This window comes from Lutzomyia longipalpis, chromosome 1 (genome assembly GCF_024334085.1).
Source record: "Lutzomyia longipalpis isolate SR_M1_2022 chromosome 1, ASM2433408v1".
Taxonomy (NCBI): domain Eukaryota; kingdom Metazoa; phylum Arthropoda; class Insecta; order Diptera; family Psychodidae; genus Lutzomyia; species Lutzomyia longipalpis.
In genome coordinates this window covers 24,946,236-24,964,061 of record NC_074707.1, presented here as the reverse complement: position 1 = coordinate 24,964,061, position 17,826 = coordinate 24,946,236, and the positions used below count along the sequence as shown (strand labels likewise).

At 35.5% G+C, this 17,826-nt stretch overlaps 1 protein-coding gene across 6 annotated transcripts; it reads right to left on the bottom strand.

The window, feature by feature from the left end:
* Nucleotides 1-1,086: 1,086 nt before the first annotated feature.
* On the bottom strand, nt 1,087-17,274 carry LOC129797557 (transcription factor E2F1). Of its 6 annotated transcripts, none has more exons than XM_055840275.1 (8): nt 16,732-17,256; nt 15,872-16,325; nt 10,519-11,406; nt 9,290-9,393; nt 8,765-9,203; nt 7,215-7,407; nt 6,669-7,004; nt 1,087-2,718 (listed from the first exon to the last, which is right to left on the bottom strand). In XM_055840275.1, exons 3-8 carry the CDS (start codon nt 10,855-10,857, stop codon nt 2,612-2,614), a joined length of 1,518 nt encoding a protein of 505 aa, XP_055696250.1. In that variant the 5' UTR covers nt 10,858-11,406; nt 15,872-16,325; nt 16,732-17,256; the 3' UTR covers nt 1,087-2,611. The 6 variants fall into 6 exon arrangements, with proteins under 6 accessions (XP_055696250.1, XP_055696253.1, XP_055696249.1 ...); XM_055840278.1 differs by lacking the exon at nt 15,872-16,325 and having other exon boundaries at nt 10,519-10,973; nt 11,053-11,406; XM_055840274.1 differs by lacking the exon at nt 15,872-16,325 and having other exon boundaries at nt 16,732-17,274.
* Between the last annotated feature and the right edge of the window lie 552 nt (nt 17,275-17,826).

The window sequence follows — 17,826 nt, the reverse complement described above, 5'->3', positions numbered from 1 at the left end:
ACAATGAAGAAACGTCAAATGAAACATTATGTTTGCGCATTCGTGAAACATGAATCACTAAACTAGCCGAGATGGCATGAGAAAAAATACTTTCCTCTCACTCTGGCACTTTGTGTAGGTGTGTTTTTTTTGAGAGTATGCATGAAATTTTTGTTTGTGTTGTGCGGAAAAATTTGAACTTTAACGAACTTTTTTTTGTTTTTCCAAAAATGCGATTTTTCTTGTTTTTCCGCCAATTTCTTCTCATAAAACACGTTTTTGAGGCTGCTGTGACACTTACGGGTGCTCCTGAGTCCCCGGGGAGCCCCTCTGTGCGAAATTTGAGGTCCGCGGAAATTTTGACGGTTGAAATTAAAAATTCGAAATTTTTGACGGTTGGGGATTTTACACGCACTTTTTTTCCCAGAAATGGATTTTCGTGACTTTTGGAATTTTTGATGCCAATTGACGCGGCGTCGCTTCCTGGTTACAAAAACCTGATTTTTCTATGAAAATTCGGCGGAAAACGCGAGAAAATTGCGGAAAACTGAATGTGCAAGGGAGACGGATAGCGGTGAAATGCATCCGTCTCATTTTCTCTTTAACAAAATGTACCAAAAAGGGCGCCAAATTCAAAAAATAGTAAAAAAAAAATGAATTTTTTTATGGGGGCGCTACGAAGGAGGGCTCTGGGGGGTAAATTAGTATGTCCACCTGACGCTGCCTGGTCTAGGGAGCCTCTGTACTGAATTTCATCGCAATCGGACGAACGGTATAGGAATGCAAAGCTGTGCAGACGCAAAATCCTTTAGATTAGTTTGTTTTTTCGTCCTTCCTGATCCTGTGAATCCTTGGGAATGTCCTTTTGTATTCTCAAAATATCCAGAGACCCATCATCCTGCATTCGTTTTAACGTCCTATTGGCCGTTAAAGGGTTAACGAAAATGAAAATATGTAAAAATGGAAGAGGAAAATTCATCTCTCCGGAACATCTCGATTGCTTCGAATCCGGGTAGTTTATTGTTCTCCATTTCTAATACATCTTCTCTAGAGAAATGCAATAAATAAAAACTTCCTCTCGCTGCAAGTTTTTTTTTTCTCAGAATCGTCAGAATAAAAATACTAATTTATTATTTAAAAAAAAATATTAACAATAAATTGCAACTTTGCTTCTTTCAATACTCAGTTCTTTTTTTTTCTTGTATCTTCCATTTGTCGAGCTTTTCAATTTTCTTTTTCTTTTAAATTCATATTTTAGACTGTTTGCATTTTTTTGTTTGCTTCTTACAGAAATAAAAACGTGGATTTTTGCTTTAATTAAATAATTGTAATATGGGTAAATTTGCGAGAAAGAAAAAAACAAACATCAAATAGAACAATCGGGATATTAAATGAACAAAAAAAAAGAAATTATTTTGGAAAAAAGATTGAAAATTATGTGCAAAGTGAAAAAAGGATTTTTGGACATTTTTTTGAATGGTAAAAAATCTGTTTTTCATTACCCGTTTTTTCAGTGCTTTGTTCTTTTTTTTACCTTTAGCCACATCCATTATACAAAAAGTTTTTCTTTTAATCTGATTAAAAATCATTTTGTGCAATTCATTTAATACCATATAAAAGAAATCATGCGATTTTCTTTTACTGCTTTTTCTTTTCTTGTTTTTTAAAAAATCTTTTCTAGAAAAAAATTTCATATTTTTCAAAAAAAAATTCAGGCAATTTTTGGGGTGCTCTCTAATTCGCATTATTGGTGTACCTACGTAATTTGTTATTTTTTTTAGTGTACCATCCCAGAAATTGATGTTTTTTTGTCATTTCTTATTTCTCTGTGTGCAATTTCTTGCGTTATTTGTAACAGTTTAATCATTCTTCTTTGTTTCTTCTTTTTTTTTAGTAGTACAAAATATGAGTTGCTTCTAATTTATACATTTTACAATTAGATACAATTTTTTTATTCTTTATTTTTTTTTTATACAATGCAATAGTGTTGCAAAAAAAAACAATTCGTTCTCATTCTCCTTCCTTTTTTGTGTTCTCCACTGAAAAAACCGATATTTTTGCGTCTCCTTTCCAATTAATATAAATAACTATTTGTTTTTTTTTTGTGTGTGTGTATGTTTTCACTTTTGCTTATTTTCTCACTTAGTTTCTTTTTTATTTTTCCTTTTTTTTAATATTTAATTGTCTAGTTAATAATCACTTATAAATTATTTTACTTTGTACATATACAAAATATTTTCTTTCAATAGCTTTTTCTCTGTTTTTTTTTCTTTTAATCTTCTCTTTTTTTTTCTTTCATTTATCTACACAGGAAGTGTGGCTAATTTGTATATCTTCCCTTTTAAGGACCTTAATAAATCTTAAAAACCTAGAGACAATTTCATGTTTACTTCTAATTGATAATTCTTGTTTTTTTTTAAGGGTATTTCTTTCTCACTTTCTATCTCTAAGCTTTGCGCTCTTATTTTTTTCCTTCTTCTCTTCCTTTCTTTTTGTGTGTGTTCTCACTCTCAGGACGAAGATTCAACAACAAAAAAAATAGGGTGTTTCCTAACGAATGGCAAAACAGGTGAGTTGTCCTCAATGTGTGTCTTATAATTTAGTTCCCTCCCGGTACTTTGTCCCTCTTCTCCTAAATTATATCATCAAAGAGATCAGATAGTCCTTCTGTTTGTCCCAATGAGAAATTGTAGTCCGTATCCAGGGGAGGTGGTTCGATGCACAGGAATGACTCAAATTCTGCACACGTAGGTAAAATAGAATAAGAGCATATTAGGATCACTTTTCATACAACTGGAAATCATTCACATTGTTTATTTTTATATTATATAACACTGTAATGCATGTTTAAATAAATAAGACAGTCGCTATACTCGAACAACAAGCAAAAGTTTTATGATTTCAATGACATTTGGAATCATTTTATTTGTTTTTTTTTTTTTTTGATTTATTAAAATTGTTTTTGAAAATTAATTATATTTTTTCTAAAATTCTTCATATTTTCAAAGAAGAGAATTTAATTAGGAAATCACTAGGGGAGACCGGGGTAAAAAGAGTCATTTTGGAATTTTCAAATGCCAATTTCTCTCAAGTTATTGATCGGAAAAATCGGAAAAAATTATGGTGGAAAGCCCTACCAACCTATAATTTTTGACAGTAATTTTGAGGTTATCCGATCAGTACTTTAGGAGTTAAAAATGAAAATAGAATTTTGGCCCATTTCCCAAACTTTTGCGTATTGAGAAAAACGCGTTTTCCGAACTTTTCCTTCAGCAGTTTTCCAATCTGATAATTTTTCTCACTAGCTGGATTAGTACAGAAAACGTTGCCAAGGTGTATTTTTCAGTAACTTTTAATGATTTTTCTGTACAATTATTTGAATCAAAACATACCCCTTGGGGTAGATCGTGTCAACCCATGTAAATCATATGGGAGTTCGAAATTTTCGACATATTTTCTATCCATTTGTTGCAAAATGGCGTGATTGAGAAAATCGCAATATTCTCTGTTTTAGTGCGCACAAAAGTGAAATTCCTTGTTGCGGATTAAAAGGTGAGAAGTTTAGCTATTAACTACTATCAATCTCTCAGGTGGAAAATCTTTGGAAATGTCGGAAAATTCGACCGACTTTATTTAGCCAACTGGTGACTATATTTACCCGCCGCGTCTAAAAAAAAGTTAGAAGCGGAAGGGTTCAGGAAAAGCTCGAAAACTCATATTTCCCGTGAAGATAGAGAAAAATGGTCTGAGACAAAGTTGTAGGCCAGGAAATTTCCTATAAGAATGACCTATCGAGAAAATTTTCTTGTCCTTGGGGAATCCTGCAGATAAGGATTTATGCAAATTGACTTTTTTTACCCCGGTCTCCCCTATCATATTATATTAAAAAAAAAAAAATAGTGTCACTCTGAGGTCATGTACTAAACACACAAGGGTCAAATATTGTGCTTCACTTTGCTAAGCAACAAGATATAGGTATTAAAAAAAATAATGCAGAGTTTGAAGTTTTCTTATCTGATAGTTGAACTCTTTAGAAAGCACTTAACACCTTTTTATAAGCAATGTTTTATTATCTTGTTTTTCATCCTATCCCTAATTTTAGATTTATGCTCAAAACATTAAAGAAAAAAAAACTCCACTTTAGACACTCGAAAACATCATAAAAGTACCCTTCCCGCATCATTTTTCTTCCATCTTCGAATTTAACGACTGTCTTTTGCAATTTTATTTATGTATAATAAAATATAATTAATTTAAATTCAGAATAAATACAAGTAAGAAAAAAATATCATTTGTGGTGAATTATTTTATTTTATATTTTTAATGTGTTGTTTATTAAAATGCGTGGCATCTGATGATTGTGGTGACAAAGACATGAAAGCGGTTAGAGACATTTAATCCACACCAGAGCTGAATCTCATGGTGCTACAAAATTGCAAACGGACATGCAGACCCACGAGTCTTCAGCGCAGGTGTGAATTTTCCCCATGACATTGCACCTCTCCTCACGTCTCACTCTCAAAAGAGATATTAAACAATTTGGGAAATAAATGAGAGAGAAGCCCAAATGAAAATTTTACCTCAAATTGCACACACACAGTATTTAAATATTTTTCTATAATAATAAAATTATATTCTCTCATCGATATGTAATCCCCAAACAAATTCACTTAATTGCGGAAATAAAATTGACAAAATAAATGATTAGTAATGGGTTGAAGCATAAAATGAAAAACATTAAAGCATTTTTTTTTAATTTTTAAAAACACACACATATAGAAAATAATGTATAATAGCTAGAACTATTGAAGATTTTCATTTCTATAGATCGTAATTGACTGATTTAAATTCAATTAATTGAAAACACCTTAATTTATCCTTGTATATGAGTTTACAGAAAATAAATTGTTTATTGTTGTTTTAAAATTGCGTTATTAAGCGTTAGAAATTATGGTTAATTTTTTAAATGAATTTTTTATATATTTATCAACAAATTCTAGTAAACTAACTCCCTTTCATAAACTCATAATCTTACTTACGAACTCTACATACCGAAAGAATAAAATATCACTGAAAAAAAAGCAAAAAGAAAAAGAAAAAAATAAACCACTTTTAGCTCAATGTAGGATGGAACATAGCATAATTACTAGCGTACAGGCCTTGTATCGAGTTCGTCTTGAGTTCGAGTCCCGAATTTTTTCATAACGAATATTTTTTTTTCTTTACTGTAAAACCTTAATACAAAAAAGAATCCAAAATAAAAACTGCAAATTAATAATAGACTTTTTAGTAACTGTCGTAAACACTCGATTGAAATTTTTATCTCCGCTCATTACGTTATGCATTCCTAATTTTAAATACTTTAACCTGCTGGCCGCCAAGACCTTGGAGCTTCCTTAGAGTGCCAAGGTGAGGTCGTTGAACGACCCCAAGAAGGAAGTCGATTTTCTCATAAACTATAAAACCGGGAACTGTCGGGTCACTACCTTTAGACTCCTTATATAGTCCTCTTGCCCCTTGCATCACAAATTCGCCACCCGGAAACACGCAGAAGAAGATATTAAGGAAAAACATTTTTCACTCATTTTTCACACTTTCTTCGTGAGAAATTTGCCACGAAGTTGACTGCAAGTGCTATTTTTTTCACTACTTCCCCACATTCCCCTCACTCCCCGCACCGTGATAAATGGCAATATTTCTCGAATATTCTTTATTGTTTTGCACATTTATATGCTTCTAATTATGTTTTATGTTGTTTATGTTACTTATTTGCGATAATTTTGACACTGAGATGGTAAAGTCAGAAAGTAAACACAACCCTTCAACCCCCTTCAACCACATGATTCATGATGTGACTAACTTCATTCTAAGAAATTTTCCGCAGCATGGCCGTTACACCAATTTTTGAATTCCCTTCTTCTACATTTTCCTTAATAACTTTTCTTGTAGTGGTCGGATTGAGCTGAAATTTTTACACAACCTCCTCAGATAACCAAAGAACTTATTTCCAAAAGATGGGAATGGTATCTTTTATATTTATTAAGTTATAGCACGAAATATAGGGCTGGGGTCGTTCAACGACCCCGCTTGGCGGCCTAGAGGTTAAACCTTTTTTTTGCTTTAAACTTTTAGTTAATCTCTTCATACCTTTAAAAAAAATTATATTCTAAATTTTATTTTAACACACAAAACACTTGATATTAGAAAAAATGAATTATTAGAATGTCAATGTTGAATGAAAAAGTATTAAACGAGTTAAAATGATTTTTTCGTGCACTGTTGTCTTCCTGAGAATCGTTCAGCAAGAACTCAGACTGTGATGCGATTCGCATAATAGGACGCAGGTCACAGCCAAAGTTCTTGCTAAACAATCCCCACAAAAATTTAAGATCCAAAGTTCTCAAAAAAAATGCACAAACTTTGTTATAAGTTCTTTAGTACAACAGAAAAAAAATCATTCACTATTTTAGTTATAAACGATGAGGAGTCTATTGATGAATTTTGTGACTTCAACCTGGTAATATGAAATGGTCGCTTTTGGAAGGAAAAAAATGAAAATGTCTATGACACACGCACAGAAATGAATAAGCATTTTCATGTAGGTATAGGTATAAAAAGTGGTGAAATATTTAGCGCTGTGGAAAGAAGTTTGTCCAAAAAAAATTGATACTTTAAAAAAATGGACTTACCATTAACTTGAGACAGGTGGTGTGGACTTAAGTTGTATTCATTGAACAAACTCCATTGCCCTTCATCGGGACTCGACGACAGCTTCACATCCCCCTTGAGTGTCGTCCTATCTTTCTTGGGGCTATCCTCAGACACCCTATCCTCCCTCTTGACCTCATACGTCGCCCTGAGGACCGATGTATTGCCTTTAGTGCCCATCATGGACGATGCTTCCTGCTGCGTGACAACAGGTCGAGTGACACTCATCGAAAAGTCCTCGATACCATCGAAAATCTTCTTCTTGCCATCTTCACCCTCCAGCAGTGGATTGAGGTTTCGCTGGGCCGAGCCAAATACTATACATATATATAGATATAGTATGCACACATGAGAATTTAATCAATACAAAACCACCCCCTTTTGCACCTCTCACAGAAGTAAAATCACACACACACACACACACACATACTAAAGGTCCTCTGTGCCAGTGAAAGAGTACAACAAAAAAAAAAAAAACAGCACAGAAAAACCTCTTAAAGGTGATTGTGATTCAGTAGCACACTTACAGGATTTTCGTTTTGGACTCATGAATTTATTATATGAGCCTGATGTGAACATTGGCTTAATGTCCTTCAGCAGTTGCTCCGTGGTTGAGTACTGCGACGAGCTATCCGTCGAACTCGCATCGGGACATAAGAACACATCTATTTCACCCTTTTCCGACTTTAACATAATTTCCAGACCACCATTTTCTGGTATCTATAAAATTTAATAATTAAAAAGAAAATAATTACATTTTCAGCAAAAATTTTCCTTTAATTTTGAATTCTAAAACATTCAATGAGTATTTTGTTTTAAAATAAAGAGTCATAAGGAAAACTTTCACTTTCTCATTGAATCCAATTGGAAAGTCCTTTTGTAAAGAAGCTCTAATAGATAGTTTCAAATAAGGCATTTAAAATGTAAAATCTTTTATATTTTGTTTAATTTTCCTTTAAAAACTAATTATTTTATTTAACTTTAGTTTAACATTTTTTTATTAACATAAAAAACATAAAAATACTTAATAATTAAATGTTGATAAATCTTTTTTCAATAAATTGTTGTTAAATAGAGTAACTATTAACATGCCGTCCTCCTGTCGCTTTCGCCTTGAGTTCGAATCTCAAGCTATTCACACCTCCTGACCAAATATCAAATTTTCTTGGAATTTCAAGGATTTCTTGGTCGCTGAATAGGACAGATTTTTTTTAAAATCATATTATTTTTTTTTTTAAATATCTGTAACAAAGGGGAAGATTCTGAGAGAAATCTTTTCTTTTCCTTTCTAACAACTGAAAAGATGTAAGATTTTGACAGATTGGTGTTTTTAAATCATTCTATTGTCGTTCTAGAAAAGAAAAACCAAGTATTAGTTTTTCCAGAAAAGAGAAAGAACTTTAAATAGGTCTGGAAAAGTAATTTTCCTTCAGAAATCCGTTTAAAGAAAGAAATAAAATGTCAAAATCTTATAAGAATTTCACAGAATACCAAAAATCTTATAACTGACGAATTGTAAGGAAAGAAAAGGAAAGATTTGTTTCAGAATCTACCCCAAAGTTTAATTCATATTTCTTTGAATTACTTTAAGTCATAAATTTCCCATACATAGCAAAAATCTAAAATCATCACAACAGCATTTTTATTGCAATTTTGCACTAAATCTTTGAGAAAAAAAGAAACTCCAGAAGCTTCTCATAAACAATTCTTATATGTGTCGTTATAAATTTCCCTAATGTAATGGATAGTGTAAGATTTTTCCATCATTAAACCATGATGTCAGCAATTCTTCAACATAATTTATGCTTCCACCCGAAAAAAAAATTTCAGCGTGCCGGTGAATTTGTGATTCAAAAGATATTTAAATTTTTTCAGTGAGTCAGTGAAAAAAATTTCCGTTTGACTGATTAGTATTGAATTCAGGGAGGGTCGCGCTGTAATTCCAGCATTCCCCCATTCAATTTGCAAAAAAAAAAAAAACATAAGACACGCCAAATAAGCGCACATACAAAAAAATTGGCCGAATATGTACAAACAAAAATGGAATTATGTAAAAAAGAAAATGTGCGATACATACCACTAATTTGGCATCCTGTGGTCCTTTGATAACTATAACAGATTGATCTTTGAACATGTCTATTGAGGCGAGATCTTGTCGTGTTATATACCCAAGACGATTCTTCTCGAATTGCGTATTAAATTCCTCACGCATTTGAGCAATTAGACTGTCCAAACGATTCTCCTTCTGCTCCAGGTAGTCACCTTCTCGTTTTGCATCCTTGCTCATTTCCGTAAGTGCCGAACCGCATTTCCATTGAATGTTGTTCTTTGACTTCTTCTCAAGTATTCCAATGCCTTCCAGGACATTCGTTATGTCGTAAATTCGACGCTTTTGCACTTTTAACTTATCCGATGCCACATTGAGGTCCACAACACCATCGGGGGATGTCTGAAGGAGCTCCATAAACTTCCTCGTAAGCAAACCCAGTGATGTATCGTACCGACACACCGGTGAACTGAAAGATTGGTGAGAATCATGTGATTATAGCCACACAATATTCTCCCCATTTTTGTTTTGTTTTTTTGAGTGATTCTCACTAACCATGCGCCTTCCGAATATCGCTTCTTCGATTCTGCCAATTTATCCGTTTTCGCCTGTTTCAACGGTGGACCCGGCGTCGATGTTGTATGACGACGCTTCGTTTGCTGCAAAGAAAGAAATCACACAACGAAAGGAGTTATGAGTATGCAACAAAATTGTCCATTTTGCAAATCAAAACTATCTTTTTTTTTACATTAAGAATAATTCTTTTTTTTTCCTTTAGTATTAAGCATAGAAAAAAAACTATGCCACAGCTACATTAATGTGAGAATAATTCGACAATAAAATTAAAGTTTTTGCTTTCGTTAAAACTTCTGTAAACACTTCATTGTAAATCATTAAAAATTCATTCAACTAACTTTTTTTTTCTTCTTTTTGTCTATTAAATTTACATAATAAAACGCGCCAGATTTTATGGGAATTGAACAAAAACGTTTTGTTTATAAAGTTATGAATTTTGTTTACTTTTCTTTATTTAACCCTTTGGTCCATTGGGTCATACGCTAACCCAAAGGTTCAATTTTGAAAATGTTTCATTTTGTATAGTTATTTTATTAATATTGAATCCAAATTAGTACAAGACTATGTCTTTACAATCCCTGATTATTTTATGACCACAAAAGGACATCCCCAAGAACTCACAGGATCAGAAAGGACGAAAAACCGTAAATTTTTGAGTTGGGATTTTTTGTTAAAAATGTCTTATTTGAACTCAAAGGAACCTCTAAAAATTATTTTTAGTTCAATCAACTCGCTAGATTGATCGCGAACCTGAAAGGGTTAAATAAATTGCAAGAACTCATTTATTGACAACAATCCTAAAGACCCATTTTCGATCGAAATGTACAAAATATGTAAAATTCTTTTTGCAATATATCTCATCTCGTATAAAGTAACTAAAGACAATTTCCTTGAAACAATATTAAAAATAAAAAAACAGTAATATTGTGTTTTATGTGCGTGAAGTTTTATAGCTAATATACAAGAAAAAAAAACAACTTCATTGTAATCGCAGATTTGTTTACATTTGAGAAAGGAAATAGTCAGCGATAAGCTTGTGATTTATTTCTATATAAATTGCAAAGTTGCCTCTTGAAGAATAAAAAAAAAGTATTTAAATAATGTATTTTTATACATTTTTTTTTTGTATAAATTCAGTTTGCATTTCTAACCAAATACGCAGTGAGACAGTTTGAGTTCTTAAGGGGTTAGTTTGTTGTTAAACTTACCCTGTAATAATTGGTGATATATTGATCTGTATTGCCGCGCATAAATTGCGGCGGTTGGAGGGTGGATCCGTAGCCATGGTCCAGTAAATGTGAACTGATCCGTAGCTGATTTGTCCCCGTATTTGGTGCCTTTGTAGACTTTGTACTGCCGGCGCATGGTGAGGCAGAATCGGATGTTGCTGCTGAAATGGCGGTGGGAATAACTGACGATGATGATGATATGGCAACACTCTTCTCAATATTCATGTCTAGCTGATCGTCATCATCCCCATTTGGTCGATATTCACTGAATTTACCGCCACTTTGATTTGTATTGTGGTGAGTCATATATTTGGGCATTTTTTTTTGCGGAGCACGTTCTCTCCTTTCTCTCTCTCTCTCTCTCACTCTCGTTTCGTTTTTTTTGCGCGCTTTTTTTTCGCGAGCACAGCTCACAATTTAAAGCTTCTCTTGGGCTTCACAGCAAATCAAAAAAAAAAGTTGAACATACAAAACACACCCTCGCCCTCACCCTGTGGCACTGCAATTCCTCACCAGTAGTAACCCCATTCAAGAGCTCTTCTCGCGGTGATTCTCTTCCACACAGCGAGGTTTTTAGTAGGTCTCTATTTTTTTTTTGTTTGTTTGTTTTTAAATAGAAAAGCAAAACTCTGGCAATCTGCACGCAGATACGAAAAAGGGTGCCCCAAAATGGCGGATTTTTGCCTGAGAAAACGCAATTGACGGGAAAAATACCTCTCTCACTCTCTTTTCTCTGTTAGCAACGCAACACCGCGCTGATGTGATCACTCAATTGCATTACATGTGCTTCTCCGTGTCGCCTGCCTGCGTCGTCTTCAGCTTATTTTGTCGTCTCCACAGTGAATCAACCACCACCAGCCAACATTCCTGAAAAGTGCAAAAGACAGACGGAAAAATATACATCAAAATTCTATATTACAAACATTTTTTTTTCCTTCATATTCATGACCACACAGTGAAAAATAAAAAACGAGAAGGAAAAATGTTAATGATTGCCGCTGTTTTTGCCTCCCCATACCCCCATTATATGTGCCCCCGGCCGGCAAATACAACAAAACATACCCATCTTGTTTTGCTTGCTAGTGCGCGAGATGTTTTAAGAGAAAAATTACATACTAATATATACATACATACATATATACCCAATACCGCGTGCATTGGGCCGAATATCGAGTTTAGCAATGAGGGAAATATAAAATGTACATAGCACTACACTCTGTGACATATGTGCGCACATAAAGAGGGGCGAAAGAAAGACAACAACAAAAAAAAAACTCCGCGCGACATCCAGAAAGAAATGGGCTATGGTTAAGAAAGATATAAACCATATAAACCATTGAAATTTATGCACAAACACATCAATGTTGTGGATAAAGTATCCGAAACCAGCAGCAGAGTCATGAATCGAAAAACTATGTGTGGCTATGATCGAATAATATGAAATAAAAACTTTGATAAAATTTTTAAAGAGAAATAAAGATTGATAAAAGTTTAAAAAAAAATTATCCGTTAAATACTCCGAATAGAAACATAAAGCTAAGATTATATTTTGTTGTTTCTTTACTAGATTTCTTTTGTAGAACTATCTTCTATGGCCTGATGAAGGTTTGAAACTTAAACCGAGCTTTCACGTTTTGATATATAAACGTTAAATTCAAAAATTTCAAATACAAAAACTCCGTATTTTACTACCTTGACCAGAATCTTCAAAACATGAGTTCGTTGTTATAAACTTCTTAACTTTAGGAAGTTTTCAAATTCCACAATGTTTTGAGAATATCTAGGAAAACCTATACGTGATCATTGAACCCCGTTTAAAGCTTAAGGTTATTTTAACCTTAACCCAAATTGGAAAAGTTTTAGACCTAGCTTAATGTATGTTACTGTTACATAAACTGTCTATAATCCTTAGAAACTGACTAGCTTTCTATCAAGTTAGCTTATTAGAACATGATTTATTACTATTTCTATCTTTTCCTAATCACGTTAAAACTATATTTCTTTGTTCTAAACCAAGTCTCCAAGTTAGACTAAACATTAACCCTGGATAAATTTTACAGACTTTACAAATAAACAAAACTGTATGTAATGTCTCACGAGCCATGTTAGTTTTGCCGGAAAATGAGTTTCGGCAGAGGACGCCAATACTACCCAATGCAAGGCAAAATGGTTTTAAAAGAGTGGCGCGAGAGATTCCGAATGAAGGCAGCAATTATGAAACCGGATGAGCAACCCTCACCGTTCCTCAACTTATACCCAGCGACTGTTGCTGTTCTCTTGCTCTTCGGCACTGCACATTTATTCCCCCTTTGTCCCGAAAATAAAAAAAATATAATGCACTTCTCTCTCTTTTGCTCATTCAACCACACACAGCCGAAAAAAAGCGGGAGAAACGCATACAAAATCATCCATACCTATATTTTCATTGGTAGTAGGTATAGCATTTATATAAAAAGAAGAGTTTGATACTGCAAGCAAGCTTGGGTAGGTATATGAAATGAAAAAAAAGAGGCGACATTTTTGTCTCTCTGTATTTTCCCACCAAATAAAAATGCTTTGATAGCGGAAGGTCCTTTAAAAGTTAGTCAAACACTAAATGTGGGGTTTTGTGTATATCTTTCTCCCCATTGTACAAATTACCTTGTCAACTTCACCTCCACTCCTTTGAAATGAATTCTACCTCCATGGATCATTGGTGTTGCGCAAACTTTTGCAAAATGCCAAAATTTCAGCAAAAATATCCATTTTCTCTTGCTCCCAAAGCAAGAAGCGTTCATTTTCCTCACCCTCCATTAATTTGACTCTGCGTCACTTACATCAATTGCACACACAACACACACCCTCCTCCCCCTTCTTTGGCACTCTCGTCAGGGAAAAACGGTTAGAAAACGCACCAACTGTTGTTAAAGACCAAGGAAGTACAACAAAGTACTGTGGCAAAAGACACCAAATTGTAGCAGTTAAAATGTTAATTTCAAACTTATTTTCCTGCTCAAAGACAGGAAACTTTCGGCACACCACACGAAGAGAGACAAGCACCAAGTTGGACGTATCGGGGATGAAAGGCAAAAGCAAACTTCTAGCTACCCTTCATGAAGCATCCCTTCGTTTACACCCCTCTATATCCATCTCACTTTCTCATCCACAGACTCACCCCATCGCATCCAAAAACTCGCTCTCTCTGTATGTGGTTCACTTCCAGATTATAGGCCTCACAACGAAGGGAGACAAAGGATAAAGGGAAAAAAAAGCAGCCACTTTCGGTGGGGTCTCTCCGATGCACACACTATACGGCGCAGGAAGACAATTGAAGGAACATGAAATGCGTTTGGAAAATCTTTTAGCTCACAAACGACGCTCGCGATGTCATCGACCTTCTCTTTTTTTTTGGGTCTCTCACACAATGTGTTTTGTCATCCCAACGCACAATGCTTGTATTGACTTTACTTACGAAATAAACCTTCAACTTATCACTGAATTGGATTAAGAATCGTAGTTGGATTAATGTGGAGTTTAACTGATCTGCAAGATCGAAGATATCCTCCTTGCCTAACTTTTTATCCCTCGTGAACACTATGGATATGTGACCCAGTTAAAAGAATGTCGCTTATCAATGGGAAGATATTGAGTTACAGCCCGATATGGTTTCAGCTGCTATTTGCTGAATGTGCCACTATAGTGGGATTTTGTTTGATGTTGTATATATGTAAATTAAAGGGAAATTAATTGCTTGCAAGTGGCGTCGATTGTGATTAAAAAACATTAAAGTTTGCAAAGATTAACACTGAAACTTAGATGTTTTAGCTTGATTTCATATTAGCAAGACTAGTAAGTTAAGGTTAAAGAACCGTCTTAATAACAATGTTTAAAGAATTTCTTACATAGCCGAGGGATTCTAATTGCCACAGCACTATTGGAAAATCTTAATAACTCGGAGTGATGGGAGTGATGTGAGTTCAAATCCCTTCTTTGTTTTTGTCCATCCAATTCATCATAGTTTAAAAATAATCATTTAACAAAAATTACTCCAACTATGCCAACCATATTGAAGCACCATCATCCCTTCGGAGGCACAGCTTCTGGGCTTTTTTGCGTTCACTTTTTTGCCTCTTCCTTCTCCCCAGAATGCTGTGTAGCGGACTTTTTTTTTCTTCTTCTCATTCTGTGTGTGATTTCTTTTTGTATATAACTTCTCCTTTACCCCAAATATCATGTGAAATTCAATCTCATACACTTGAGCTACCCATTTAAAATGAGAAGAATTCCTCGTTCTTTTTTTTTGTTCTCTCTCTCCCATCTTCATCCACACACCAAAGTCCAAACAACACCACACAGTGAATTCCCAACCATTGGACAACACACCGGCATATTCTCTTGTCTTTTTTATCCGCCGTATTTCAATGAACTAGACACGAAAGACTGGATTTCTACGCGAAGGATCGATCGAGCACCTCATGAAGAAGGTTCAATAAATACATGGGTCATCTCTTGTGTTTTCTTCGGGGTAAACAGGGAGGAGGAAAAAAAAGGAACCAGTTTCGGGCCTGGGATGTTTGCGGTCTCTCCACAAAAAAAAAATCAACGCAATTGGGGAGACGCGACTTGCTTTTTTTTTCTCTCCTTCTTTCATATCCAAATTCTTCTGTGAAATCCGTTTTTGAGGGTATCAAAAGAAATTGAGGGTGGATAGATGTATCCCTTATAAGATGTATTTTATATTTTTCTAATTAATTAATTTGAGTGTAATGGGAAATGAAATAGCCCCCATGATCTATTGAACGAATTTTCTTTGCTTACATGCGGAAAGAGGAAGATTCTTACAGCGCGATGCTCTCTGTGAATATTCTCCCGACATCTTCACTTTCACTTCCCCAGCACCCGGTGTTACAGAAATGCCCAATACAGCATTAAAATGAAAATTGTATTTGCGCAATTGGGTATAAAATGGCGACTTTGTCTGGAGAGGCGATGTAAGGCAAAGAACGAGGTTACAGAGCGTCAGAATATTAAGCTCATTTTTTTTCTCCTCCTCACCCAGCCAATCGTGGCTATTGAACTAAAAGAGAAAAAAAGCAATACCCACTGGAGTCCTAAAACTAGCCTTTGAGTATCTTACCGGCAAAAAAAGGGGCGCGCTTTTTTTCTATCAAGAGATTCCCCTTTCCCGGAAAACGTGCTTAAGGTGCTTTTCACACCAAATTCTTGGTAAATTGAGGAACTTTCCATTACTTTCCGCTACATTTTGGCAAATGATGGGGGCTGGGAGCGTAGGGCAGAGCACCAAACTCACCGGGAAATTCTTCACAAAACACATCACATGAAAATCACTCACTTCTTCCAAGAGCGCCTCCACGCGCTTCCGTAAAAGTCCAAAATCCGGATGAAGATGATTTTTTGCACCGAGGAATGACGATGAAAATGTAGGGTGATTTGCAGAGATGGGGGGCTGGGGGTTTAAGGGTAAACGCGGTGGGGGCACAAAGGGCAAAAAAGGGAGCGATGTTGGAAAATATTGCTTCACATGGTGGGAAGCAACAATGAAACATCATTCCGGAATGCCTTTTCGGAGACTTTGTTGTCACTTTTTCTCAGCCATTTGGCGCGCCTGTGACGGTGGGGAATCTTTGCAGCCAGAAAAGCAAAGCACATTTCATCCATATTTCCCCTCACACTCTCACTCGCAAGTCTGCGACCCTTCCGGGAGAGCACATCTACGCATTCTCACGCACAGCTCGGGCTGCCCGAAGTGTTTTCGTGCCCGGTGGGGGCGAGGGGGTGTTCTTCACCTTGAAAGAGGGCGGAAGTCATTGGATGCTGGCATGACTCCCCGGGAAATGATTTTGCATTGCAAACATGGGGGTGCTATCATTATGAAAAAAGACTTTCGGTATTTTTTGGGGCAGCCACCGAGCAAGTCTCGTCGTCGAGGCACGCACACCATTTTGCCACACGCACCGTCCGTCATGGCCGCGTCCGTCGCAGCGCCGCGTCAAAAATGCGTACAAGAATGGGTGGACTTGTGCCCGTGCTCCTGGGCAACCCCGACCGCCATTTGACTCCCCATGGCGTGGGCGCGATCCAAAAAAAAAACCCCGAGGAAAGAGTTCTCCCTCCGTGCATCCCATGGGAAATTCCCGCACCCCACGCCCTTATACCCCAAAAAGGGAGAAGAAAAAGTCAAAGTATACTTACATGCAACACTCCTGGGGGCTCCTATCTTCCTGTCCTCGTGCATTTAGGCATTTCCACGACGATGTGACACCGGGAAATGGTTTTCCGGAGCACGCCCGTGATGCTTTTTCGGCGGCGTTTTTTCAGCACTTGCCCTCTATTTCTGCACCAACCCCCAACATTGGAGGCACCCCAGAACACACCAAAGTACCCCAACAGCCCGAATATAATGCAAAAGTCCCGGAAAAATGGTTAATGAGGTGAGTGAAAAATTTTCCGCGGCGACGGAGAAAAATGTCTGCCGCTTCGCAGCGATCCCAGAAATGGCCGCGTCCCTTCGATTTTCAGGCCGATTTACGCGTTGAAAACCACCCCGGAAATGGGAAATTTCACCGGTTTTTAAAAGTACATGAATTCTACAATGCGGAGACACACTTTTTGAGGGGATTTAGTTACGAGATATCCGGTGAGCCCCCACAAATCTACACCCCAAAAATTAACTTTTGCTCATGAAGCGCGCAACGACACAATGGTATGGGGGTGATTCACTGATTCCACATCTACGTTGTGGGTAAGATTCCGAATCAGACACTATGCTTTTTGATCTGATTCTATGTGATTCTGTTTTACTCGGAATGGATTTTCCCAAAAATGATGCGTAAAATTCACAAAAAATATGTTTTGGATTCAATTCAGATTATTAATTATGCTAATTTATTTAATGATTGTTTTTATGCATTTTATGTTTTGCTGGTATTTGTGAATTTTCTCAGTTTAATTACACAGAACAGAGAATACGATGAATATCCAAAATCTAACCGTATTGTAAATCTCTAAAACGGAAATGAAAACTATTTCGCAATATAAAAAAAATTAATTAATAAAAAAGGAATCATTTTTGTAAGATTCTTAGGTAAAAAATATTCTCTAATTTCTTGAATAAATATCAAATATTAAATTATTTTAATCAAATTAAAATATTTTGCTTTTTTGTTTACAAATTTTATTCATTATATGCAAAAAAAATCATAAAAGATGAATGGAAAATTGTTATGCTTTGATCATAGGCTAGAAATCGGGGATTTTTTCATGAATGTGGAATCAGGTAGGTCACCC

Bases quoted from the DNA above. Each gene is read 5' to 3' on its own strand.
- LOC129797557 (XM_055840274.1), bottom strand. From the start codon at position 10,857: ATGCCCAAATATATGACTCACCACAATACAAATCAAAGTGGCGGTAAA. The intron at 9,204-9,289 runs GTTAGTGAGAAT...CCAATCTTTCAG, and splicing joins CGATATTCGGAAGGCGCATG to TTCACCGGTGTGTCGGTACG. The intron at 7,408-8,764 runs GTATGTATCGCA...TAAATTTTATAG, and splicing joins CACAGGATGCCAAATTAGTG to ATACCAGAAAATGGTGGTCT.